This window comes from Leopardus geoffroyi, chromosome C1, assembly GCF_018350155.1.
Source record: "Leopardus geoffroyi isolate Oge1 chromosome C1, O.geoffroyi_Oge1_pat1.0, whole genome shotgun sequence".
In the NCBI taxonomy this organism is placed as follows: Eukaryota; Metazoa; Chordata; class Mammalia; order Carnivora; family Felidae; genus Leopardus; species Leopardus geoffroyi.
In genome coordinates this window covers 30,333,922-30,361,752 of record NC_059328.1, presented here as the reverse complement: position 1 = coordinate 30,361,752, position 27,831 = coordinate 30,333,922, and the positions used below count along the sequence as shown (strand labels likewise).

Genomic DNA, 27,831 nt, shown 5'->3' with positions numbered 1-27,831 from the left:
GGAATGACTGAATCTAATTCTAATTCTGTCAAGCATTCATGAACTTTTAATAGCAAGCAAAGTAATAAGTCATTAAATCTCTACCTTAACTTGTAAGATACCAAGTAACAAGTTCTCAATACATTGGCTTGAAGGTAGCAGGTGGATCACAATGACAGTAGTAAAAGCACTGAAATCCAAGGGTGGACTCCAGGGAAAGTTAGACTTTTACTAATCCTCAACCATGGAGACTTAGAAATAGCAAACGTGAGGCTGTTCCAGCACTGGGCTTTTAGAAGCCAAAGGAATATAATTTAACTAATAGCAAGTACTAGAAGAAAGAGGGGTCTGCTCTTTTTTTTAAGTATCAGGATCTGACTCCCTGGGGAAAAGAACAGTTAACTACTTTGCATTGAACAGGATGGCTTAGATAAACAAGTAAACTATACAGCTGCCTGAGGGGAAAGGAACAGTTTTAATCATATCAAAGAGAACAGAGGCAGCACCTAGGCAGGGACACCATTCACCCCTTCCTCTCAGACCTAGAGGACCCAGAGGAGGGTGATAGAATTACTGTATGGTTTTGGTTAAAAACAAAGATCTAAAAGCCACTTCGAGATTAAGAAAGGAAGGAAAGGAAGAGCTTGATTCTCTAAGGACCCAAGTCAGCACCATTGCCATTTCCCTCAGCTTGGAGCCCAGACATCACTTCATCAAACCAGCACCCTCTAGCAGACAGCCTCACAGAACAGGGAAGAGTCCAGGTCCAGGGCCGCCCTGTTTCCTCAATACATCTATACACATACTAGGTCCTAGGTCTGATAGCATCCGGGTTGAGAAGACGTACTGGCCCTTTAAGGAAAGCCACTGGGAAGCCCTCCGTCATTTACCCCACCCTCAAAAGCCCCACAGTAGATTGATTTAAAGAAAACTTCAGTACAAAAGTTACCTGCTCTGCCCCTGGCACATCTCTTCCAGTACAGAACACCAGCAATTCCCAGAACATGAGTCAAAATAAAGATGGTTGATGGCAAATAGGACGAATCTAAGAGAGGCATTTCCACGCTCGACCTTCCTCCTTTCCAGAGTTAGCCACAAGCCCACAGCTCAGCGCAGGCCTCCGAATGCCTTTCTCCTGAGGTTACTGCTGTCCCGTACTATCAGCGCAGAGGCAGAGGCCCGCAGCTCATTGTTGTCAGAAACTTCCTGGCGGCTTCTCCTCCATGTCGCCTCTGACTGTTTTTCAGCAGGCAGTACTACGAGATGGGGCTAAAACTGTACAGTGTATCTCAGACAAAGCCCAGGAAACAACTGGCTAGAGGGGGAGGGGAAAGCGAAGGAGGAACCAGGAGAGTGAAAAGGAGAGCCTAAGCCAGTGCTGAGCTGACTCAAATTCTATCTTTGGCATCCTCTGTTCAGCTTAAACAAACAAACCTCAGACCCCTCTACAAGAAGGGAGGGTGTCAGAGGACGTCACACTCTTAACTTTCCATTCCCGGCCAGGCTGGAACACCAGACTTCAGGATGAAGCCAAAAGAAAAAAGTCACAGAATTACTAGGGAACCACTTGCGGGGAGGGGGCCAAGTACACAAGGATGTATTGTAAGTGTCCATGAGTACCCTGGCCAGTCAGAGGGCAATCCTTCCACACCCATGGCCTGGGAGGGGGAGGCGAGGGACCTGAACATCATGACAGAGAGGATCACATACAGAACAAGCTCCATGAGCTAGATCTGACATCAAGGCCTGATGAAGATGAACAAGGAGAACAAAAAACCAGTGTGCTTTCAGAGTTGGAAAACCCACCTGATTTCCACTAGCTGCCTGAGGGGATACGAGGATACTCAATGACAGCAGGAAACAATGCCTTCCACAAAGCTAAGGCCTGCTTACAAATGAAAACTTGATACGGAGGCTACAGCAGCAACTGAAAACACTTTACCACTACATATCTACTAGAATGACTCAAATTAAAAAGACTGATCATATCAAGTCTTGGCAAGGATGTGAAGCAACTAGAATTCTCACACACTGCTGGTGGGGGTGTACATGGGCACAACAGCTCTGGTTGGGCAGTTTCTTATAAAGTTGAACGTACACATACCAAATGACCAAGCAACATCACGCCTAGGATTTACCCAGGAAAAGTAAAAACATGTGTTCACACAGAGACCTGTATGTGAACATTAATAGCAGCTTTATTCAAAGTAATGAAAATCTGGAACCAGCCCAAAGTCCATCAACTGGTGGACTAATAAACAAATCCATACAATGGAGTGCAACACGGCAATGAAAAAGGAACAAACTACAACAGCACAGATGAATCTCAGAAGCATTATACTACATGAAAGAAACTAAACGCAAAAAGCTGCATACCGTAGAGTTCCACCCATATGACATTCTAGAACAGCAAAACTATAGGGACAGCAATCAGGTTGGGGAAGACAAAAAGTAAAAACAAACAATCGAATAGTTTGTCACACAAATACAACGGAGATGTTTGTCACACAAATACTAAAAGAGATGAAGAGGAAAGGGAGTGCCAATAGAATCATGTTTACAGTTTTATGTTCAGCGAGGGCTTCTCTAATAAGAGCATTAAGCAGAGACCTAAAGATTATGAGCAGGAGCTCCTGGGTGGCTGAGTCAGTTAAACCTCCAACTCTTGATTTTGGCTCTGGTCAGTGAGGAGCCTGCTTGGGATTCTCTCTCTCCCTCTCTCCCTCTGCCCCTTCTCTGCTCATCCTCTGTCTCTCTCTCAAAATAAATAAACTTAAATTTAAAAAAGAATATGAGCAAACAAGTCATATGGCTATCCAGAGAAAAGAGGAGCCAAAAAAATTTTTTAAAGCAAGTGCAAAGTCCCTGAGGCAAAAGTAGGTCTGGTGTGTTCAGGGAACATGGAGAAAACTATAATGGTTGGAGCTCAAAGAGAGAAGGGGAGAGTGTCAGGAGATGAAGCAAGAGAGATTATCAGGTCGCCAATGGCTGTGTAGGCCATTTGTAAAGACTTTGGCTTTTATTCTAAGTGAAGTAGGAAACTTTTGGAAAGTTTTGTGTGAAACAGTGACATGACTTAACTTAGGGTTTTAAAAGAATCCTTCTTGCTATTCTATTGAGAACAGATACTGGAAAGCAGGAACAGGAGCAAGGAAACTAGTTAAAACACCATTACAATAATCCAAGTGAAAACTGGTAGCTGAGAAACAACAGCTGGGACCAGAGTGTGGTGTTAGAGCTGGTGAGATGTGGTCACATTCTGGATAAGTCATAAAGAAAGAGTCTCAGGATTTGCTGATAGAATGGATGTAGGGGGAGGACAGAAAGAACAGAGTCATGGCTCCAGGAGTTCTGGCCTTAGAAATTGAAAGAACGGAACTGCTACTTCCTGAGTTGGGAAAGACTGTCAGAGAAGCAGAGGGTTTGGGGTTTGTTGGTGATTGTAGCTGTTTGGTTTGGGGGGGGGGGGGGTGCGGGTGGGCAGGAATTCCCATTTGGACACATTAGATTTAAAATGCCCAGTAGACATACCAGTGGAATTTTGAATATGGAGTTGACTATATGAATCTAGGATTTTGGGAAAGACACAGAATGAGTTTTGAAGCCTGGAAATGGAGTGAGAACACTTGGGGAGTGAACAGAGAAGAGACCAACTTAATGGACTAAGTGCTGGAAACACTACATCAGATGGGGAAGAGTAAGAACCACATAAGAGAGGCCAGGGGGTTAGGAGAACCAAAGGGCATGCTGCCCCAGAAGCCAGGAGAAATGTTTCAAGAAGTAGTAATTAGGGGCACCTGGCTGGCTCAGTTGGTGGAGCATGTGATCTTGGTGTTCTGGGTTCGAGCCCCATATAGTGTGTAGAAATTACATAAAAATAAAATCTTAAAAAAAAAAAAAGCAGTAATTAACCATGTCAAAGCTATTAATATGTCATGATGAGGATTGAGAATGGACCACTGAATTTAGCAATGTGGAGGTTGCTGATGACTTTAACAAGGGCAGTTTTGATGCCAGAAATGGCTTGACTGGAATGATTCAGGAAAGAATGGGATTTTTAGGGATATGATGAAGAGCATGGTGACTATAGTTAAAAATCTAAAAATGGATTGCCTATGTGAAAGTTGCTAAGAGAGTAGATCTTAAAAGTGCTCATCACAAGAGGGGCTCCTAGGTGGCTCAGTTGGTCATGCACCTGTCTCTTGGTTTCAGCTCAGGTCATGATCTCACAGTTTGTGAGTTTGAGACCCCCATCAGGCTCTGCACTGACAGTGTGGAGGCTGCTTGGGATTCTCTCTCTCTCCCTCTCTTTGTGCCCCTCCCCTACTCTTTCTCTCTCTCAAAATACATAAATAAGCTTTAAAAAAAATTTTTTTTTTAAGTACTCATCACAAGAAAAAAAAATCTTTTGGTAACTCTATAAGGTGACAGATTTTTTTTTTTTTTTTTTTACTGGTTTGTCAATATCCTTTTTTATTTTTAATTTTATTTTTTATTTTTTTAAATTTACATCCAAATTAGTTAGCATATAGTGCAACAATGATTTCAGGAGTAGATTCCTTAGTGCCTCTTACCCATTTAGCCCATCCCCCCTCCCACAACCCCTCCAGTAACCCTCAGTTTGTTCTCTATATTTATGAGTCTCTGTTTTGTCCCCCTCCCTGTTTTTATATTATTTTTGTTTCCCTTCCCTTATGTTCATCTGTTTTGTCTCTTAATGTCCTCATATGAGTGAAGTCATATGATTTTTGTCTTTTTCTGACTAATTTCACTTAGCCTAATACCCTCCAGTTCCATCCGTGTAGTTGCAAACGGCAAGATTTCATTCTTTTCGATTGCCAATACTCCATTGTATGTATATGTGTGTGTGTGTGTGTGTGTGTGTGTGTGTGTGTGTGTACACACACACCATATACACACACCGCATTTTCTTTATCCATTCATCCATCGATGGACATTTGGGCTCTTTCCATACTTTGGCTATTGTTGTTAGTGCTGCTATAAACATGGGGGTGCATGTGTCCCTTCGAAAAAGCACACCTGTATCCCGTGGATAAATGCCTAGTTGTGCAATTGCTGGCTCGTGTAGTAGTTCTATTTTTAGTTTTTTGAGGAACCCCCATACTGTTTTCCAGAGTGGCTGCACCAGCTTGCATTCCCAAAGGTGACAGATGTTAACCAGACTTACTGTGGTGATCATTTTGCAATATATGCAAATATCAAATTATTCAAAAAAAATTTTTTTTAATGTTTGTTTATTTTTGAGAGAGAGACAGAGCGCAAGCAGGGGAGGGGCAGAGAGAGAGAGGGAGACACAGAATCTGAGGCAGGCTCCAGGCTCTGAGCTGGCAGCACAGAGCCCAATGTGGGGCTCAAACCCACAAACCGTGAGATCATGACCTGAGCTGAAAGTCAGACACTTAACTGACTGAGCCACCCAGGCACCTCGCAAATATCAAAGTATTATGTTGTACACCTACAACTAACATAATGTGTCAATTATACCTCAATTAAGACTGATTTTTTAAGTTAAATATAAAAAAAGAATGGGAGAAGAATTAGTGACAACAAAGTAAAAACAACTCAAGGAATGTTACTGTAGAGAAGAGCAGAGAGAGGGACCTAGGATCAAGAGAATTTTTCTTTTTCTTCTTTTTTTTTTTTTTTTTTTGAGAATTTTTCTTGGCATATGAAATGTACTAGTGTTTGCTGAAAGGAATAAAGGCTATGGAAGGAAAACCAATAGTGCAATCCAGTGGAAACTAAGCCAGAGCCTCTTCTGGAGCAGGGCTCTCATGTGAAACAGAGCATTTCATCCATCCATCCATTCACTCAATTTGTTTTATTTTATTTTATTATTTTAGAGAGAGCATGCGTGCAAGTGGAGGAGATGGGCAGAGGGAAGGAGTGAGAATCTCAAGCAGGTTCCATGCTCAGCATGGAGTCCAATGTGGGGCTCAATCCCACGACCCTGGGATCATGACCTGAGCCAAAATCAAGAGTCGGTTGCTCAACCGACTGAGCCACCCAGGTGTCTGCATTCATTCAATATAAAAACACGGAGCATCATGCTAGACACAGTGGACACAAAGATGATGATGATGTACCCCTTACTATAGACAAGCCCTGGAGCTGTGATGGCCCAAGAAGATGAAAGGGCATTTATTATAATATACTATACTAATACTGCAATATACTAACATTTATTAAGTGGCTACTAGAGAGTATCTTCACATCTGTTACTTCATTTAATCTTGATAATATTATCAGTATTAGTTAATATTTTATTATTATATATTGTTAATACCACAAATGAGGACATCTTATAAATAATTTAATAAATCTTATAAATTTTGTATATTTATAAATTTTATAAATTAAATTTATAATTTTATAAATGTTGGGGGGTTCCTAACATTGTATGTCACATGTACTCAAATTTTTTAAATAAATTTTTTGATAAAAATAAAAAAGAACTTGAGGCTCAGAAAATTCAAATTATTTTGTCCAAAGTTACAAAGTAAGAGAGTGAACTGACATCTGAACTTTTATCTGTCTGATTTCAAACCAGTGTATTTTATCACACTGTCTCCCTTTACTAAAATGTTCTGGCAAACTAACTATACTAACTTGAAGTTAAACAATTTAGATATTTATATGTCTGGAATACTTCCTCTTTACACATACTGTACATAGCCTGACCTGGCTCTAAGGAAAGCATCTCAACTTCAACACAGAACATCACACTGTTAGTGCTGCCTATATCACCTCATACAACTGTCTTTTGGCAATCTTATAAATATCTTCACCATATTTTTATTTCCCAAAGTTAAAACCATTTCTCTGCCTCACTGTAAAACTATCTTAAATTAGAAAATCATATATCACATGCTTGTGCCATTCAAAAACACCTAGGAAATTTGAAGAAAAAAAATCCACAGCACTCAAGTATCAAGATATATTCTGAACTTACTATTATTATTACAGAAGACAATGGAAGGTATCCAAGGTAATTTACTCTTCATAAGATGGCATGCTATACCTTGGATACAACCATTTTTCTACATATGACAGGTAATAAGTTTTGTTTCCAGGCTTTCTATATATGCACGTTTGTCTGAAGGAATAAAGAAGAGAAGGGGAACTGCCTCTGAAAATAAAATAAATTTTTCACTAGCAAAACTAAGATGGATCTGTGTGCTGTCATTTATAGGAAGTGGTTAGAAGCTGGCAGGAGGGAGTGACTGGGGTTTTTTTTAGAGATCATTTATTATACAAAGAATGGGCCTTTTAAAGTCATATTTAGCACCCCCCAGGATATCCCTTCCCTACAGCCAATGGGCAGGGCCCCAAACCACCAAAGAAGCCCTGTAAAAGCAAGACTCTAACCTTCATTAAGATTTGAGACCTGCCTCCCTTTAAGATTATTTCGCTCCCAAGAATTTAAGGTGGTCACCCACAGCCATTACACACAAGAAATCTCAAAACAAGACAACACCCCAGAATCACTTTCATGTCTGCGACTGAGGTGACAGCAGATCTGTGAGAAGGGGCGCTGTGACTGTTATTCAAGCTGCCATGGAGTTATACGTGGTCTCAAAATAACTGACATCCACAGCCTCTGAACTTGAACAGATACAGACTAATAACTTAGGACCCATTTAGTCATTCATTCATTCATTCATTCATTCATTCATTCATTTATAATTTATTTAGTTTGAAAGAGAGCACGTGAGTGGGGTAGGCCAGAAAAAGAGGGGAGAGAGAGAATCTCAAGCAGGCCCCTCACTGTCAGCGCAGAACCCAATGCAGGGCTTGAACCCACAAACTGTGAGATCATGACCTGAGTTGAAACCAAGAGTTGGACACTCAACCTACTGAACCACCCAGGCACCTCAAGATCCATTTAATAGACTGAAATCTGGGGATTACTGGGTAACTCAGTCAGTTGAGCATCTGACTCTTGATTTCAGCTTAGGTCATGATCTCACAGTTTGTGGGTTTGAGTTCCACATCAGGCTCTGTGCTGATGGCACGGAGTCTGCTTGGGATTCCCTCTCTCCTTTCTCTACCCCTCTCCTGCTCCTGCTCATGTGTACATGCTCTCTCTCTCTCTCTCTCGCTCTCTCAAAAGTTAATAAATAACAGATATACCTGAGGTTAAAACTGTGGTAGAGATTAGTATGTGGCTGTTGTCAATGGAAACCTTGGGCTTCTGGGAACGACAGGATCCAGACATCAAAGCCTGGCCCCGAGCTCTGGTCATCTGTCTCCCACCATGAGTCCAGTAGGCATCTAACTACGGATAGGCAGAGGACGTGTGCATCACAGTAGCTAATTAGGAGACATTGTGACTCCTGTCTCTAATGTTTAGCAATGTAGGATTATGAAAACAATAAATATGCAAAGGCCCAGAATGCCTACAAAGAATATTCTACATACCCAAGTATCAGTGAATACAATAATGGTAGGAAATTTTCCCAAATTTTTTGCTCAGTACCCTAGATGCCATTATAGTAGCGTGGTAATTACAAGCTCAGTCTGAAGCCAGACTGCCTACATTCAAATCCAGACTTTACAATATATGTCACATTAGCACCTTTGGGCAAATTATTTAATTCACCGCATACAGCCTCAATTTCCTCATCTGTAAAATGATGACACTAACAGTACCTGTCTCATAGAGCGAGTTAATGCGTTTAAGGTGCTTAGATCATGGCTGGCACACAGTATGTGCTCAATAATTATTGGCTACTATTATCATTATTTGGAGGAGCAGCATACAAGCCACATCTGACCACAAAGATCTCCGAATACTGTTTAGACTGTATAAAACTTTAGTAAACTGATAATTTGCCTAATTTGCCTAATCCCAGTCTGCCAATCCTGTCCATATTCACTGTGAGATTAATATCCCAGAAGCATGCATAATGACCAGTATATCTTAAATGCTCAATAAATGTTCATTTGTAATTTCATTCTAAAACTTTCAATTTCCCACTGTCAGCAAATTAAATTCAAAAAACTCTCTCTGGCTTTACAGTGTTTTCCTCATTTAACCTGGAATGTATTTCCTTCTCATCTCCACTAATCAAAATCCCATTCATATGGACCAACTTAAAGCCAATATTGCCACTGATTTTTCCCTGGTGACTCCCTCCATCCCAGTCAGAAGTAAACATCTCCTTCTCTTGAGATTATATTATATTTTGTTTCTCTCTCATGACATTTAGCACTTTCTATTTTATAATATAGTTTTGTGCTTATTTTTGCTCTCTCACTAAAGTTTTCGAAGCTAGATGAATTCTGCTTCTCTATATGAAATCTCTTAACTTAACAACTATTTGTGTAATGGGTCCAAAGAGCACTGTGAGAGCCAGGAGTATAAAGGCAAAACATACTGGAATGAGTTAAACAGGGTCCAGTAAACCATGGAGATTCACAAAATATAAGCATTTCTTGGGAATGAATCTATTTTGACTGCAAAAACATACACCAGAGAGCAAATGCCTGGAAAACTATTCATCTTATGGCAGGAATAACTCAATATACTTCTTTAGACAGACAGACCCAGCAGATATATACACTAACAGAGGAACTGAACCACTTTTAACAGAATTCCAAATCTACCTGGGGGTTTAAGGAAAAAAGTGACTCCAAAAACACAAATACAGGTTTTCCTTTTTCTTAAAGCTGGCAAGAAGTCACTTTACTGATTCAAAAATTCCACTTCTAGAAATCTCTCCAGACATGGATTCTGCCCCAACATCCAAACTCTGGGTGGCCTTCTTGTCCAACTCAGCAATTTAGTTAGGCCCTTACCCTTGAAAAAAAGAAAGAAAAATGAAAGTAAAGGTAAAGAGTAAAGGTGAAAAGTAAAATGGGTGATGTTCTGGGGTAGCACCTAGAAAACTCATTCTTTATTTTTAATGGAGGACATAAAGACAGTGGACCACTATTTTTAAAGAATTTATTTTGGGGGTACTTGGGTGGCTCAACTGTTGGTATCAGCTCAGATCTTGATCTCACTATCTTGAGATCGAGTTCTATGTCGGGCTCCATGCTGAGCATAGAGCCTGTTTGGGATTCTCTCTCTCCCTCTCTCTCTGCCCCTCTGCCACTCACGCTATCTCTCTCTCTCAAAATAAATAAATAAACTTAAAAAAAAAAGATTTTACTTTTAAGTAATCTCTACATCCAACATGGGGCTGGAGCTTACAACTCCAAGATCAAGAGTCCACATGCTCTACTACTAACTGAGCCAGCCAGGTGTCCCTAGGAAACTCATTCTTTTTTTTTTTTTTTTTTTATATTTTTAAATTTATTTTTGAGAGAGAGAGGGAGAGAGAGCACGCACAAGCAGGTGAGGGGCAGAGGAAGGGGACAGAGGATCCAAAGTGGGCTCTGTGCAGAAAGCAGAGAGCCCAATGTGGGGCTTGAACTCATAAACCATGAGATCATGACCTGAGCCAAAGCTGGACATTTAACCAACTGAGTCACAGAGGCACCCCCTTTTTTTTAATGTTTATTTTTATTTATTTATTTTTTTTGAGAGAGAGAGATCTGGTGAGTGGCAGAGAGAGAGGGGGTACAGAGGATCGGAAGTGGGCTCGTGCTGACAGCAGACAGCCTGATGCAGGGCTAGAACTCACGAACCATGAGACAATGACCTAAGCCAGTCAGACACTTAACCAACTGAGTCACCCAGGCACCCTGGATACTCATTCTTAAAACCAAAATGCCTCTCTCTCTGCACAGGGCTCTAAACTTAACAGTGTGTTAACCAAACCCAGATTCAAATGCTGACTTTACAGTTTCTGGCTGTGTGTCTATGAACCAATTAATTAATCTCTTTAATCTTCAGTTTCTTCATTTGTAAAATAGGGATAATAAAATCACCTCTTTGTGGTGATACAATGGGGATTAAGTGAGAAAACACATGGACTATCTGGCACACAATAAGCATTCACTATTAACTGTTTAAAAAAAAACATTAAACATGAACTCATTCATGTTAGCCATTGTTATTATTGTTACTCTATTGGAGCATTTATGCCCCAGCAGGGTAACGAGCCACCTTCCATGGGCAATGTGAGGAGATAAGTCAAGGTAAAACATGTGGTATTTAAGCAGCTCTAAGCCACCAACTCAATAAATAAATCAAATTAGATTTCAATGGCACTGCTTCAAAACGAGAAAGGACAAGAATATTTAGTCCATCTTAATATCCATATTATTATTTTAAATAATCTCTCTCTCTTTGGGATTCAGACCATTTCCCCCCAACAAAGTAATAATGAAATCTAGAGCAATTAGATTTGTTTCCTGGAAATTCTGGTAGCCAGTATCTTCAATAAATGGAGAAGATTCAAGCAAAGAAGCCCTGTCTATGGAGACTGCTCTCGACTTTTGCTAAGGATTGTTATTTTTGTCCAGAAACATCTCTCATTACAAGTGAATTCATGATGGAGAGTAGCACCTGACTCCTATCCAGCCTAAACACATTTTTTAAATGCTTTTCCAAATAAAAACAGTTTCAATGGCAAACATCTTGCAGTGTGGTCTGGCTAAGAAACATGTGATCCATTTTAGTTTCTCTGAGACACCTTGGAACACAAGAGGGCAGAACGGGTATGCAGCTGACAAAGGGTCAGGAACTCAACAATAAGGTAACCAGTCAGCCTTGAGAATGCTAGTAGGTAGCTGTACTCAAGGCTCAGAAGAAGAGTCCGGGCCAAGATAAGAGGTAGGTAAGAGAGACCAACTTAAACTATTTATCCATGGAAACCAAGCTATGCACACAAACAAACGGCTAATTTTAGATCTCTGTGAGATGGTTTTCTAGATCCTGGCAGTAGCCTAAATGATAAAGAGAAAAAACTTGTCACCTGAACACAAAGACAGATTTGTCAGCTTCTTTACACCTATGGACCCCTGGAGCCTGCTCTGAATCCTAACCCACAACATGAGAATCATTTGGTCTTTCTACCACCAGGCCCTGCTTATCTTCTAATAAAACCTGCTCTCATGAACCCTCACTAGGGTCCAAGGACCAAACTCAAATAAACGTGCCTAACAGGATCTCCTCTAGTAGTATCACAAAACACTAATTATGGGACCCTAGGGGCCCCACTTAATATTTCTGAATATTTCCTAAAATGTACAATGTGTATAAAAATACCTATTTCTCGGGGGGCGCCTGGGTGGCTCAGTTGGTTAAGCATCCAACTTCAGCTCAGGTCATGATCTCAGTCCATGAGTTCAAGCCCCCCATGTGGGGCTCTGTGCTGTCAGCTCAGAGCCTGGAGCCTGCTTCCGATTCTACGTTTCCCTCTCTCTCTGCCCTTCCCCCACTCCCACTCTGTCTCTCCCTCTCTCTCAAAAGTACACATTAAAAAAAAAAAAAAAAAAAAAAAAAACTATTTCTAGGAGTTGTAGTAGGTAAGTATACATCAGATGCTTAATAAACAGTTTTCTTTCCTTGTCTCTTTTCACTTTTTTAAAAAAAAAGTCTGTTCCAATCTTATTTATAAAACCAATTCCATCTCAGCTTTGGCTTCTTGTCTCACCTAGCATTTGGAATAATCTGTTCTTCATATATTCAGTAGATTTACAAATTTCTTAATACAAGTTCACATTTTTTATTTAGTTCTAATGTTTATTAAAAAAGTGCTCAAGGGGCGCCTGGGTGGCGCAGTCGGTTAAGCGTCCGACTTCAGCCAGGTCACGATCTCGCGGTCCGCGAGTTCGAGCCCCGCGTCGGGCTCTGGGCTGATGGCTCAGAGCCTGGAGCCTGTTTCCGATTCTGTGTCTCCCTCTCTCTCTGCCCCTCCCCCGTTCATGCTCTGTCTCTCTCTGTCCCAAAAATAAACGTTGAAAAAAAAATATATTTAAAAAAAAAAAAAAAAAAAGTGCTCAATAGTCCGACTTCAGCCAGGTCACGATCTCACGGTCCGTGAGTTCGAGCCCCGCATCGGGCTCTGGGCTGACGGCTCAGAGCCTGGAGCCTGTTTCCGATTCTGTGTCTCCCTCTCTCTCTGCCCCTCCCCCGTTCATGCTCTGTCTCTCTCTGTCCCAAAAATAAATAAACGTTAAAAAAAATTAAAAAAAAAAAAGTGCTCAATATACAAAGATGTCACAATAAAGACGAGGAATATGATTGGTCTACCATAAGATTAGTGAGTTTCTCTCATTTAGAGCTTAAACCCCCAGTGACCCCTACTGGACAAAGACAGATACAGAAGACTGAGTTTTATAACGAAGACAAAGATTCTGTGACTGCTTTTACTCTAGTGAAATTCGCACACATAGAACTTTCATAACACAAGCTCAAGCTTGCCTCAAAACCCACACACACATAATATAAAAGGCAGGGATGCTAGGTGTAGTCAGCTCTCTCCTTTCATGAACACATTATTACCTCAAAGTTGGTTGGCGTATTGGCTGCCCCAACTGGATCCCCAGTATTCACAGCTTTCTGGTAAGTTCTTACAGAGAAAAGAACAGACACAGAAGAAGCAGTCACTGGCACATAATCCCTACCCCCCACTACCCTGCATTTTTCCATTTCCAAAGCTGACTCACTCTCAGCTCGGCCCAGGCTCCTCACCAGCAGTCAGGGCCACTATGTGTGCCCAGTGAGTAATGCTTCCCCGATGCATCCTAGCAGCTGCCTCTGACTTAACAAGTCATAAAAGGAAATCTGGGTAACAGTTTTAAGGGAAGAGAACACATGCTTCATCCTGGAAACAGGGATAGTTCCTCTCAGTCCTTTGCAGGGACTCAGAGCTATAGTGAATTCCCTCTAATGGCAGCCAGGTGGCAATGCAGAAACAGCTGAAGGCAGAAATACCAATGAGTACAATAAATCCCTACTCTCTAAAATCTCAGGGCAACAGATTCTACTTTGGATAAAACCAAAAGTATTGAGCATTAGGCAGAGCCCAACCCAGCCTACAGATTGGTTATGGCTCATCTACCATAGACTGCTTATCCAGCAACAGCTTGCTCAGTGGAGACTGCAAGCCAGACTCAGTATCAAACCATCTACCATCACTCAGCCTCATTTGTAAGGCAAAACCCCAATGAAAACCAAATCTCAAAGAAAGGGAGCAGCCTAAAGAACTGCCCATCTTCTATCCTCAAGTTCCCAAAGTAGGTGATGAGGAAATGAGGAAAAGAATGACATCTGGGTTTTTGATTAGTGACTGGCATATCTGATATTCAACAAATCCTAAATGAACAATAGTTGTAGTTCAACTTTCTCCCAAAGGACCTTCCTGGAGCATCTAAATCTCCAAAGCTTATCTCAAACATTCTGAAAATGACCATCAAGAGCTAAATAATTTTTGACACAATTTACTTTGAGCAATAATCTTTAATGAATTATCAAACAGCAAAACTCCAATTAACTAGGACTCAACTAAATTGGGTCTACTCTACTGTTAGGTGAAAGGTGAAAAAGAATCACTCCTGATACATAGTATCACTAATTTTTTTAAATTTCCTTGAAATCAGGGCACTTTCAGTATAGCTGCCTACATTTTTCTTTTACCTATAATCCATGGGTCCTTGATGCCTTGGAATGAAACTATTACCCAGCTCAGTTTTTATCTAAACTTATAATATTGAAGATCCTAACTTATCAAAAAGAAAAGAAAAGAGAGAGAGAGAGAGAGAAAGAGAGAGAGAGGGAGGGAGGGAAGGAAGGAGAGGAAAAATTACCTATGATATTACCTATGACAAAATTACCTAATTACTAAGATCAAAAAGATATGTATAAAAATTTTCAAAAAGAGTGAAACAAAAAGTGTCCTTTGGCTAACCCTGTATTAATGAGAATATTGAATTAAACACATATCAGATTTTATCACTACATTTAGCAGTTTGAGAACTAGAAAAGGAGGTGATATCTCCAGTCCTGACTAGTTTATCATATGACTAAAGGATCATTTAATCACACTGGATCTGTTTATTCATTCATAAAATGAGGTGACATTCTAGATCTCTACATTCTTTGCTAGCCCTAAACTTCTGTGGTTCTGTGAAATATCTAGTTGCCTGGGATTTGTGTTGTTACCCATAACAACAACAACAAATTACAAAGCGGTCTTATAATACCCTTTTAGACCTTACAATCTAACCAGGGAAGTGGCGTGTGTATAAATAATTATAGCATAAGGCAGTATGCTGTGTCATGAGGGTGGCAAGACCACGAGAATTCAGCGAACAAGAAATTTAGGAATGCAGTCAATGGAATGGTCATTTCCAGTTGGAGAAATTGGGGGTGGGGGAGGCTTCCCTGTATGAGGCACATAAACTGGGTTTAGGAGAACATGTAGGATGTCAACATTCTAAAATCAAAAAGAGCACACATTCCAGGAGGAAAGACAACCTGAGCAAGAAAATGAAAACAAGAAAGAAGAAATAAAACTAGAGCACAGAGTTTGTGCATTTGAGAGTGAACGAGCAAGAAGTTTGGAAGATTCACTTCTGCCAACTTTAGGTTCTATGCGGCAGACTTAACACGCACATTTATCTCCATTCTTTCTGAAGCCTCAGGAAAATGACAGTCAAGGGATAAAAACAGGACAAACCCACAGAAAAGAATAAAAAATATCAACAGAAGTTTCAAAAACCACAGCGTGGATAGATCAACGTTCACTAATTTAAATTTCAGCTTAATCTTTCTGCTAAGTGCCTGTGAAGAATGGGGAACAAGAAGAAACCAGGGAAACTGCTGCAGGGCTCCAGAAAGTCTGGGGAACTGGATGCATCAGGGGTCGCTGTAGGCTTGAGGGCAAGGGGTAGAAACCTGCATGATGAGGCTGAATACAAGACACGTTCAAAGTCGTGAGGCCCACATGAGGTCAGAAGTGTGCTTCACTAATAACAGGGGTATTCAGTGAAATCTGACATAATGAACAAGACTCTCCCCTCTGCCCCACTGTCCAGACTGGCAACCCCAGAGCTCTGGCTGCCAGGCTTAAAAGGCCTCAGACAGAAGACTGGCCAATTCCTCTCTGGAGAAAAAGACCTCCCCTACCTGATAATTCATTAAGAACACACCAGTCAACAAGTCAGCTTGTTAGGCTTCCATTCAGCTTTTTAAGAGCTAAGTCTTATATATGAAGATCACCAAGAAACATCAGACATTTTAAGAGCATCTCTAAGGTGAAAGACAGAGACCAAAATGAACAAACAAAAGGAGCCTGAAACAGAGACAGGGGCACCTGGGCAGCTCAGTTGGTTAAGCATCCGACTTCGGCTCAAGTAATGATCTCACAAAGATCTCATGGTTCGTGGGTTCAAGCCTCACATCAGGCTCTGTGCTAACAGTACACAACCTGCTTGGGATTCTCTCTCTCTCTCTCTCTCTCTCTCTCTCTCTCTCTCTCTCTCTCTCTCCCTCCCTCTCTCTCTCTGCCCCTTCCCTGTGTGCGTGCATTCGCTCTCTCTCACTCTCTCTCACAAATAAATAAACTTAAAAAAAAAAGGCAACAGAGACAATATTAGAAGCAGAGGAAAACATTGAGGGGGTTGAGGGCACTGTAATTAATATCCTCAGAATGCACTAACAAGTAATATTGCCATAAAACAAGAACAAGTAGTATAAAAAGGAACACTCAGAAAATCTTTTAAATGCTCAGAAATAAAAAATACAATAGCAGAAATAAACCATTGTAAAGAAGAGTTGGAAGATATTGCTGAGGATCTTTACCATAAACTAAAACAAAAAGACAAAGATAGAGAAAATACAGGGAAGGAAATATTCAGAGAAGCCATCAAATTAGCTCAATATCCAGCTAACAGAAGTATCAGAAAGAGAAAATGGAAGGGTGGACATTATCAAATAACTAATAAATGAAAGATGTGTTTTCAAATGAAAAAGACCTAGGGAGAACTCAACTCAGCAAATTAAAAAAGATCCTCTCCAATGCACATCATCACAATATTTCAGAACACCAGAGACAAAAATGAAATCCTAAGAGCTGTTGAAAAAAAAATAGGTCACAAACAAAATTCAGAAAGCAGAACGGCATTGGACTTCTCAGTAGCAGCACAGGAAGACAGAGGGAGGATCGTCTTCAAAACTCTGATAGAACACCATTTGCAAACCAGAAGGCTATATTCAAACTCTTAATCAAATGAAAAGTAGAATAAAGACATTTTCAGATAAGCAAAGTCTCAAAAATATTTACTTCTCATGTATCTTTTCTTAGGAAACTACTCTAAGGTATATTCCAATGAAGGAATGGAGTAACCAAGAAAAATGGCAGCATGAGATACAGGAAACATGGGATTGAACACAGAAGAGAGGTAAATGAATTTCCCAGTATGATGGTGAAGGAAAAGTCCCAGAATGACAACTTTACTCAAGGCTTGAGTTGGAGAACAGAACTGGAGAAAAGAAAGCTCCTGGGGAATTTCTCCAAAGATTATTAAAAATATATACATATGTGTATTATTTGATATGTTCCAACATACTGAGAGCTGTCTTACAGTCCCCATGGGAGAGCATGGAGTTACGGCCACAGAAAACAAGTGATAAAATAAGGCAATTAATTCCAGGGGGAAAAAAGTCAGTCAAGAAAGGAAATGTAATTATAAAATACTGTGTGGCTCACCTTTAAGCAAATATTTATATGACCATAATAATCTAAACACTGAATACCACACAATGGAAATAATGTGTGACAATGAGAAAAGGGAGAAGAGGGAAGAGGGCGGGGATGAAAGAACTAAATCCTAATTTTCTATAGCTGATTATCAACAGATAATGTCAAAAAATGAAAAATCAAGAAGCAGTAAAACAAGGGTATATTTACAAAATGTAGTAGGGGGCACCTGGGTGGCTCAGTCAGTTAAGCGTCCAACTCTCCATTTTGGTTCAGGTCATGATCTCATGGTTTGTGGGTTCAAGCCCCACATTGGGCTCTGTGCTAACAGTGCAGAGCCTGCTTGGGATTCTCTTTCTCCCTCTCTCTCTGTCCCTCCCTGACTCGTGCCTTCTCTCTCTCAAAATAAATAAATAAACTTAAAAAAAGAGAGAAAGAAATGTAGTAGAGTTGTGCCTGGCTGGCTCAATTAGTAGAACATGTGACTCTTGATCTTGGGGTTGTGAGTTCAAGCACCCTGTTGGGCTGGAAGCTACTTTAAAGAAAAAGAAAGAGGGGGTGGGCCTCGGTGGCTCAGGGGTTAAGCATAGGACTTCGGCTCAGGTCATGATCTCGTGGTTCGTGGGTTCAAGCCTCATGTCGGGCTCTGTGCTGATAGCTCAGAGCCTAGAGCCTGCTTCCGGTACTGTATCTCTCTCTCTCTTTCCCTCCTCCACTCATGCTCCCTCTCTCTCAAAATAAATAAACAAAATTAAAAAAAGAAAAGAAAAGAAAGAGGGGTGTTTAGGTGGCTCAATCAGTTAAGCACCAACCCTTGATATCAGCTGAGGTCATGATCTCACAGTTCCATGAGATAAAGCCCTGCATAGGGCTCCAAGCTGATAGCATGGGGCCTGCTTGGGATTCTCTCCCTTTCTCTGCCCCTCCGCTGCTCGTGCTCTCTCTCTCTCAAAATAAATAAATAAACTTAAAAAAAAAAAAAAAAGGAAATGTAGTGGAAAATACTAAAAAAAAAAAAAAACCTCTACATGACTTGGAAGCAGTCTCAGAAATGGGGAGGGACAAAACAGATTTTTCTTTTTTTCTTTTTTTTTTCTTTTTTAAGATAGAGAGTAGGGGAGAAGGGTAGAGGAAGAGAGAGAGAATCCCAAGCAAGCTCCACACTCCGCACAGAGTCTGATGCAGGGCCCAATTCCACAACCCTGGGATCATGACCCGAGCTGAAACCAAGAGTCAGACGTTCAACTGACTGAGTCACCCAAACGCCCCAGGTAATTTTTGTTGTAAGTCTCATAGTAATATTTGATCTTTTAAAATAAGAATAAATATAATTTTGATAAAAATAAGTTTATAGAAAGTCGGGCTGGATTATGAAAGGTCTTAAATAACAAGATGAGTTTGTATTTTATCCTATAGGTAACAATGAGCCCTTAAAAGAGTCCTCCCACTAAAAAAAAAAAAAAAAGAAGAAGAAAAAGGAAAAATCAAAAAGATATTTGGAATCCCAATCCCCACAATAGATTCCCTTAACATTCTGGTTAATTGTTGTGTCGGAACATTTCTCCCTTATCACTGCTTGACCTTATGATTAAAGGCATTTCACCCATAACCAAAGAAAGGGAAGATCTGTACACATTATAGGCAGGTATAAAGAACATGTTCCAGTCAAGACTGCTGCTTCCACTCAGACTCATCTGACTCAGTGAGTCAGGTGGTGACTTCTGAAACAGCCTCATCATAGATTACCCTCAGGGGGCTCCCAAATAAAACCCATGCTTGGGAGCATTTTCCCCTCGGTCTTTTGGCATGTCAGGCTAAAAGTCTCTTCTAATGATTTGTTATTTCATGGAGAGATACAGGGAGAAGTACAACTAGCACGGAGGAGGAATATTGCCACCTAGGGCCCAGGGAAGTCCAGCACTCTTCTCTAAGAAACCTCTGATTCAGTCCCTCCTGATTCATATCCTTCCTACCCTTCCTCCAAAGATCAGCTATAGTTCCACAGTGTACCTAGGAGTACAGCCAGATGATCAGCCAGAAGGATGCAACAATTCAAGACAGCACCAAATAATGTTTTCCTCCATGCCATCCAATTCTGGGGGGTTTGTTTTGCCTTGTTTTTTAACTTTTTCTTCTTGTTTATGGTGTATCTTAGAGGCAATATCTTCTGTCCAATGCTACCGTAAAGTACTCCAAGCCACTTTCAGATAAATGATTCATAAAGCACAAAGACAGCAACTGATATTACTAAGCCATCTCTCCCCAGATATTCCTTGGGAGACCTGAATCCTGACACAGAATACAAGCGATAAATACCCTCTCTTATCTTTTTGAAAACTGCTGGCTTAGCCTCCAATCTCATAATCATACAGACTCTGGTAAGTGTTAAGGCATAATAGTAGTGACTAGGAACACTCTTTTATAAGCTTAATGTAAATGGAAGCCTGGGGGTGACTGGTTGGCTCAGTTGTGGGAGAGGGGCATTTGACTCTTGATCTCAGGGTCATGAGTTAATTAATTACTAAAAAATAATTAATAAAATAAAATAAATGGAAGCCTGAATACCTAACCAACTTTAGTGAGTTGCAATATGAAGAGATACCAAAAATTACTATCCTTTCTCCTGACTGTAAGTTTCCCCCACTTATCAGCTTTATCCCTACACACCACAGAGGGCCTCCAATTCAAAGAGAGGAAAAAAAAAAAAAGAAATTTGAGGTTAGAGCAAAGATCCAGGTCTTGCCAAAACACTGGAGGAAACTGAAAAAAAAAACCAAAACAAAACAAAACAAAAAAAACAACACTGGAGGGAACCAGAGTACTTTTGGCAATAAAGTCAAGTCTCTGAGATTTGACCTTCTGATATCTAGGCAAGTTCCTGTATCTAAAATATCAGGGGAAATGCCACACTTCCAGCCTCCACGAGCATGTGAGTTTCAATTCCGAGACACAGACACCACTAACCATAGAGCTAACACACAGAGTGCAAGACCACACTACACTGCGAGTGAAAGAAATCCACGACTGGCACAGGATGTCATGAGATGTCTCACCCAGTTACAAACACGGTACACCCAAGACAGGCAGAGACTTGACCACATGCTCTAAAGGCTCATGAACAGCACTGCCCACACCAGGGCTCATGAGAAAGGAACTAAAAAACAGGTGATGTTTCTTGTGATCTGTGCTAGTCAATCATTCTGACTGCCCAGGCAACCATACAATTCAACACCTCCCTCCAGCCTCAATCGAGGTTCCTGTCTCCACCTGCTCCTCTGACATCATCCTGTCATTATATCTTCTTTGAAATTCCTTTGATGAAAAATGAGTCATCTCTTCCTGCCAACACAAGCCCAGGCCTCTTCCAGGCAAGTCATTATTTTTGTCAGTCCTCTGAGGACAGGGCGCCACCCAGCGGCTCCTCCAGCTGCTGTCTCTACACCTCCCAGGAAAGAGTGTCTCAGAGCAAGATCAACAGCCTGGAGAAAAAAATGTAAGAAATGAAAGAACTGAGGTTCTTGGTGGAGCTGGAAGGAGGCCTGTGACCCAAAACATAAGCTATCTATGCCAGTGGAACACAGAGTTGAGAAGATAAATAAGAATGAACGTAGGACACCGAGAGTCACACTTAAAACCTGGAAAGCCTTCAACCTCAGGGCATTCGCCTTAAAAGCTTTTGTTCCTTATACAATGTGCCATCAACTACTCCACATAAAGTGATAGCAAACCTAAATTTCTCATCTTGAGGCTTTGGGGCAACAGTAACCTACCCAGTGCTCAAGACAGTGATGCTCTAACTTCAAGATTCACAATGGCAGGAATAAGGAGACAAGCACAAATTGACAAAATACTATTCATACATACAAATCACCCTAAATTTTTTAAATAACAGCTTTATTGAGTTTAATTCACATACCATACAATTCACCCTTTTTAAAAAGATTTTTTTAATGTTTATTTTTGAGAGACAGAGACAGAGACAGAGCGTGAGCAGGGGAGGGGTAGAGACAGAGGGAGACACAGAATCCAAAGCAGGCTCCAGGCTCTGAGTTGTCAGCACAGAGCCTGATGCAGGGCTCGAACTCACAAACCATGAGACCATGACCTGAGCTGAAGTTGGACACCTAACCAACTGAGCCCCCCAGGCGCCCCCTTCAGTTTACCCTTTTACAGCAAATAATTCGATGGATCTTGACATATTCACAGAGTCGTGCAACCATCACCACCATGTAATTTTAGAACATTTCATTACCCCTCAAAGAAACCCTATATCCATTAGCAGTCATGTCCCATTCCACCCTCTCCCAGCCCCAGCAGCCACTAACCTACTTATTGTCTCCATGGACTTGCCTATTCTGTATAATAGAATTGTACAATATGTGGTCTTTTGTAATGGTCTTCTTTCACTTAGCATGTTTTTAAGTTTGATCCATATTAGCATCGATTAATACTTGATTCCTTTTTGCTGCTGAATATTATACTATTGTATACACATGACACTTTTTGTTTATCTGTTGATCAGTTGATGGATATTTGGGTTGTCTCCTCTTTTGAGCTATTATGAATAATGCTGCTATGAGCATATGTTGTACAAGTTTTATGTGGATATACATACTCATTTCTCTTGGATATATACTTAGTGGAATTGCTAGGTCATACAACTTTTTGAGGAACCACTAAGTTATTTTCTGAAGCAGCTGAACCCTTTTACATTCCCACCAGCAACATATAAGGGTTCCAATTTCTCCACATCTTCACTTTTTTATTATAGTAGCCATTCTAGTTGTTATGAAGTGGCATTCTCATTATGGTTTTGATTTGCATTTCCTTAATGAAAAAATGTTGAGCATCTTTTCATGTATTTTTTGGTCATTTGTGTATCTTCTTTGGAGAAATGTCTATTCAAATCTTTTGCCCATCTTTGAGTTGTGTGGTTTTTAACTGTTAGATTCTATTGGTTCATTTTACATATTTAAATATAAATCCCTTATTAAATATATGATTTGTAAATATTTTCTCCCGTTCTGTGGTGTGTCTCTTCACTTTTTAAGTAGTGTACTGGGGACAGTACACTGGAACTCAGTGGGCTCAGTCAGTAGCTGGGCTCAGCTGGGCTCAGTCAGTTAAGTGTCCAACTCTTGATTTCTGCTCCGGTCATGATCTCATGTCGTGAGACTGAGCCGCATGTTGGACTCCACACTGAGCATGGATCTTGCTTGGGATTTTCTCTCTCTCCTTCTCTCTCTACCCCTCCCCCACTTGAGCGCGCACACACGCACGCTCTCTCTCTCTCTCTAAATAAATAAACTTAAAAAAATAGTGTCCTTTAAAGCACTAAAGTCTTTAATTTTGATCAAGTCCAATTTATCTATTTTTTTCTTTTCTTTTGTTGCTTGTGCTTTGGGTGTCATACTCAAGAAATGATGTCTTAATCTAAGGTCACAAAGATTTTTTTCCTAAATTTTCTCCTAAATGTTCTTATAGTTTTAGCTCTTACACATAGATCTGTGGGCCATTTTGAGCTTTTGCATATAGTGTCAGGTAGGGGTCCAACTTCATTCTTTTGCATATGGATATGAACTTGTCCCAGTATAATTTGCTGAAAAGACAATTACTTCCATTGAACTGTCTCAACACCTTTGTCAAAAATCAATTGATTATAAATGTAGAGGGTTATTTTTGGATTCTCAATTCTATTCCATCGATCTATATGCCTATTCTCATGCCAATACCACACTGTCTTGATTACTATAATAAGTTTTCAAATTGGGAATGTGAGTTTTCCAATTTTGTTCTTCTTTTTCAAGATTATTTTGGCTATTACAGATCCCTTGCATTTCTATGTGAATTTTAGGGTCAATTTGTCAATTTCTGCCAAAAAAAAAAAAAAAAAGCCAGCAGGGATTTTGGTGGGGACTACATTGAATCTGTACATCAGTTTGGGGAGTACTACCATCTTAACAATATTAACTCTTCCAGTTCATGAACATATAAGGTAAGAAGCAATCTGAGCCACTGTTTTCTGATACTTAAATTTCCTTATGTTCTATCAAATACTTAGCACACTGGAGATACTTGATTTTAAGGACCCCCCCCCCCCCCGAAAAGAAATAAAATGCTAAAAGATACTAATTAGAAAGCCACAAAGTGTCTTTCATATTGTAATACATTATGCTTTTTAACTAGTTTCCAAAACAGCTGAGTACTCTAAGACCTAGAGACTTAGCCGAGCTTAACTAGGTCTGAGAGGAACAGCAAAGGTCCTGTGATCTGCCAGGCCCCACTGGCCTTGGTTCATTCCACTTTAGTAAACGACAAAAGATGGAATAACTATGACCCACTTCTCTACCTCAATGAGGTAGAGAAATGCCTCAAATGAGACAAAATAAAATGTTCAGAGATTATTTTACATCTTCTTTTATATAAATTGGCCACAAATAATTTCTGAGAGAAATAAATCTTTGCATCAGTACCAGAGTAGGGAACAAGACATTTTTAATAAAATGGACTCATATATAACAATTGGGTCAGAAGAGGGGACACAATCATAGCAACTCTTGGTGCTATATTTATATAGCAAACAATTTGCACTTAAATGTGTTCATTTAGAGTGGCTGGGGTAAGGGAGGAGGGGAGGGGGTTGGGGGAAGGGATACACTAAAGGCCTATCTAGCCCTCCTTTGGATTGCCACTGTATTTACTAGACTAGAATAAAGGCAAAGAGTAGTATAACTTTATGTTATAATATATAAACTATACAATTAACATTATGTAGTTAAGTAGGCAAAAAGCTAACCAAAGGCAGTCCACTAGCTACCATCAACTCTGACCTCTTTGATTACACTACAAAGCTCCCACTTTCAAACATAATTAAATACCTCTTGGGTGAAAATAACCCATTTTCTTAGGATTAGAGAATAATCTTTATATGCATAACTCTAATCCTCTCTAAATCCTACTTTTACAAACAGGAATTATCTCCCCATTTTACAGAAGAGGAAACTGAGACTTACAGAGATGAAGTAACTTATCCAAGATCATACAGCTAATAAGCAGTAATGCTGGGATTCAACCCCGGCATCTTCAATTCTTTATCTAGTGATTTTTCCACTCGTCCAGTGGCTTTCCAAATATCCCAAATCTCCTATCGATGCTTCATCTCAAGGCCTTCAAGGAACAGAAGACATAGGAGAGCAGCCGAGTCCCATTCCACCTCTGTTCTGAGTGGAACTGGCTTTCCTAGACCAATAACATGAAGGAGGAAGGGAAAGAGGCAGAGGTCAAGGTGGGAAGAAAGGGAGTTGTGGGCAGAGACAGAGAGAGAAATATGACCAAAGACCAAGATGGACATCAGAACAGAAGTGTGGGGGGAGTTCACCTTGCAGCTAAAAATGAAACTAAAAACGGCAGGCAGCCCTGGCCAAGAAAGATAAGATGACTTCAGTCAAAACTACGAACTTTTTTTTCCCTGATGATTTCCATTTCTCCTCTGTAAACAGAAGTTAAAATATCACTTAATCACGGTTTAATCATTCTCCAAGTTCACTGCAGTTTAACTCCTTGTATTCTGAAGGCTTCCAGGATGCTCCTAGAAAACTCTGGAGGGAGCTAAGCAGACCATCAAAAGATGGCTAAAGCAAACAAGAAAGCAGAAGGAAACTTTCAATAAGCATAAGTCTCCAAAACCACTTTACCAAGCCGGAAGTTTTATATTAAGCTCACATGCCACCTGTTCCTTCAGCTTTTCAATCTGACACCTAATCCACGCATGGCCATGGCTCATGATAGGATTCCAGGAGTGAGACGCCAGACCAGAATTTCACTCCTGAGGGCCAGGGCTTTAAGACTGCTGGAATGTGCCTAGTAAAGATGTGGGGGTGTCTGGGCAGCTGAAAGTCTCCACAAGGGAATTCAGTAAGGACAACTGCTTTCCCTCAACCCAAGATTATGAATTTAAAAATAAATCTCAGTGACCCTCATGCCTTAAGAATCATTTGGAAAATAATGTTATTGAATCCAACAATTTGTCCCATTTGGGTGAACCGCAGAGAGGGAAAAAGAGAGAAATGTTCTTACCATCCCTCTCAAGCAGTCTGATAGGACAAATAGACAAGGGAAATCCCAAGTTGGCTTCCCAGAAGCCAAGGTTCATAAAGTGTGTATTTTTATATTTCTTGTATTTTCAGGTTTCAGGAAGACTGTTAATGCACGTGCAGCATCTATGAGGTACTAAGATATATATACATATACATATATACATATATATATACATATACATATATATATATACATATATATATATGGTCTTTGTAATCCCACTCCATATATATATATATATATATATATGGGATATAAAGTATTTGTAAAAGGAAAAACTACAGTGAATTGTAAAGCAGTATGGTGGAAGGCCTCTGTGGACTGTCATAGCGAAGACAGGGACACAACCTTGAGGCCTCAAGCTCCTCTCCTGGAATTTGTAAATAGGAGGCAGTGGGGAATAACTGTTTCCCTGACAGCCTAGATACTGCGGAAATCCTTCTCAGTGATCCCATTTCTCAACTTGACTAAAATAACTACCACCCAGATTCTTGGAAATTGCCATTTTCCTTATTCAATTGGGAGCTTTATCACCATGGCAGTGCAGCTTTTCTTTTGAGCCGAACAGCTACAGGATTTCAGCATTATTCTCACCCAACTGATTCTTAAGACTGGAGGGTCACTGGGAACAGCCTAAGGGCACTTCAGAAGGCAAAGGCTCTCCCATTCACTACAGTTGCTGGTAGATCGCAAAACAAACAGTGCATAGAACAGAGCTGAGATGTTTCCACAAAGTTACCTCATAGAGCTGACTCTCTGAAAGGGTATATTACCAATACCAATTAGAAACTGGGCATGGGGCTTGGAGTCCTACCTTGCTCTACACACACAAATGCTCCTACCATGACCACCACCATCCCCTTCTCAGACAGCAATAAAAATGTTATGAATGACATGGGGGGTGGTTCCTGGACCCTTCTCTGATGTCCTCCTTGCACAGCAAAATGATGACAGCAGGGCCTGAGGCAGTTCTTTGTACATTAGTCATCAATCTGGAAAAGTCCTGCATAAGAAATCCTATGAGGTGGCCCAACACCTGAGGCTCTACAAGCCAATCATGGTTGCTGAAGTTTTTGTTTTATTGGAGGGTTTCAGTTCATTTTTTGTTTTGTTTTGTTTTAGGTTTTTTTCTGGGGTACAGAAGAAACATATGGCTGAAAATAATCCATTTTCTTAGGATTGAGAAAGCAAGGGCTGCAGCTTTGACCTTTGTTAAATGTGATGTTTTGAACCAACAAAAGCTGAAGGAACCTGACAACAAGTAGGATGGAGTGGGGTTACAAAGACCAGGACAACTATATGGCCCTCCCAGACAGAAGTTCCTTCTGTCTCTATGTCTGAAAATACTGACAGCATAGACTTCCCTCAAGCCTGATTACTGTTTGATTTACATGCAGGAAGGGCAATCTTTCACAATCATTCTTCTTATCAGTTATTTATTTCTGATAGTCCCCACTGCTCAAAAGAAATAGTTAAAAAAAAAAAAAAAACAAACTTAAGTATGAGAAACTACCTAGCTTTACTATTTACCAGGAGCTCCCAGAAGGAAGAACATTAGAAAGAAAAGGAGGAAAGGGTATAAAGAACTCCATGTTTCCCCAACTGCCTCTTTCACTGAGTAAATACCACTGACTCTTGAGACACTAGGAAAACTCCACCTTACCCTATTTGAGACCAAACTAGCATTCAGCTTTCCAAGGTCCCAATGAACAGAAACTCCATCTCCTCCAGTTCTATGACCAAATCAGGACAAGAGAAATTACGGCTTTGCTAAGGTAGCTCTCCAAATACACACACTACCTTCTTTTCTCAAGTTGACCAGAGGACTGTGTGAGCCCTTTGAAAGCCATGCCTATGACTGTATTTTCAACACCTAGTTCTGTGCCTTTCAAAGAATGGAATTTAACAAGTGTTTGTTGACCTTAACTACCCTTTTGGGTTCCAGGTGATGCCCTAAACAAACCCTGGTCCTCCTATAACTATGGTCACCAATTTCCCTTCTCTCAAATCCCCAGGCCAATAACAGTGATTCCTGGTCTTGGAAATCATAACATAACTCCAAGTTTCTAGACTTTCTCAAGAGATGCCACATAATTCTGAAATACATCTTTGAAATAGAATTCCTAACCCTCTTGAC

The 27,831-nt window shown here is 40.4% G+C and overlaps 1 protein-coding gene across 22 annotated transcripts in view; it reads right to left on the bottom strand.

The window, feature by feature from the left end:
- The window catches only part of MACF1 (microtubule actin crosslinking factor 1), a 336,214-nt gene that overhangs the window by 229,010 nt on the left and 79,373 nt on the right, over positions 1-27,831 (bottom strand). For 4 of the 22 annotated variants that reach the window (XM_045482243.1, XM_045482244.1, XM_045482248.1 and 1 more), the window contains exon 1: positions 929-1,383. The exons of 16 other annotated variants lie outside the window; for them this stretch is intronic. In XM_045482243.1, coding sequence (XP_045338199.1) covers positions 929-1,037 — 109 coding nt within the window. In that variant the 5' untranslated portion in view covers positions 1,038-1,383. Of the gene's footprint in view, positions 1-928; positions 1,384-24,610; positions 24,815-27,831 lie in introns of those variants that run through there. 2 more of the 22 variants (XM_045482257.1, XM_045482247.1) reach the window with 2 other exon arrangements.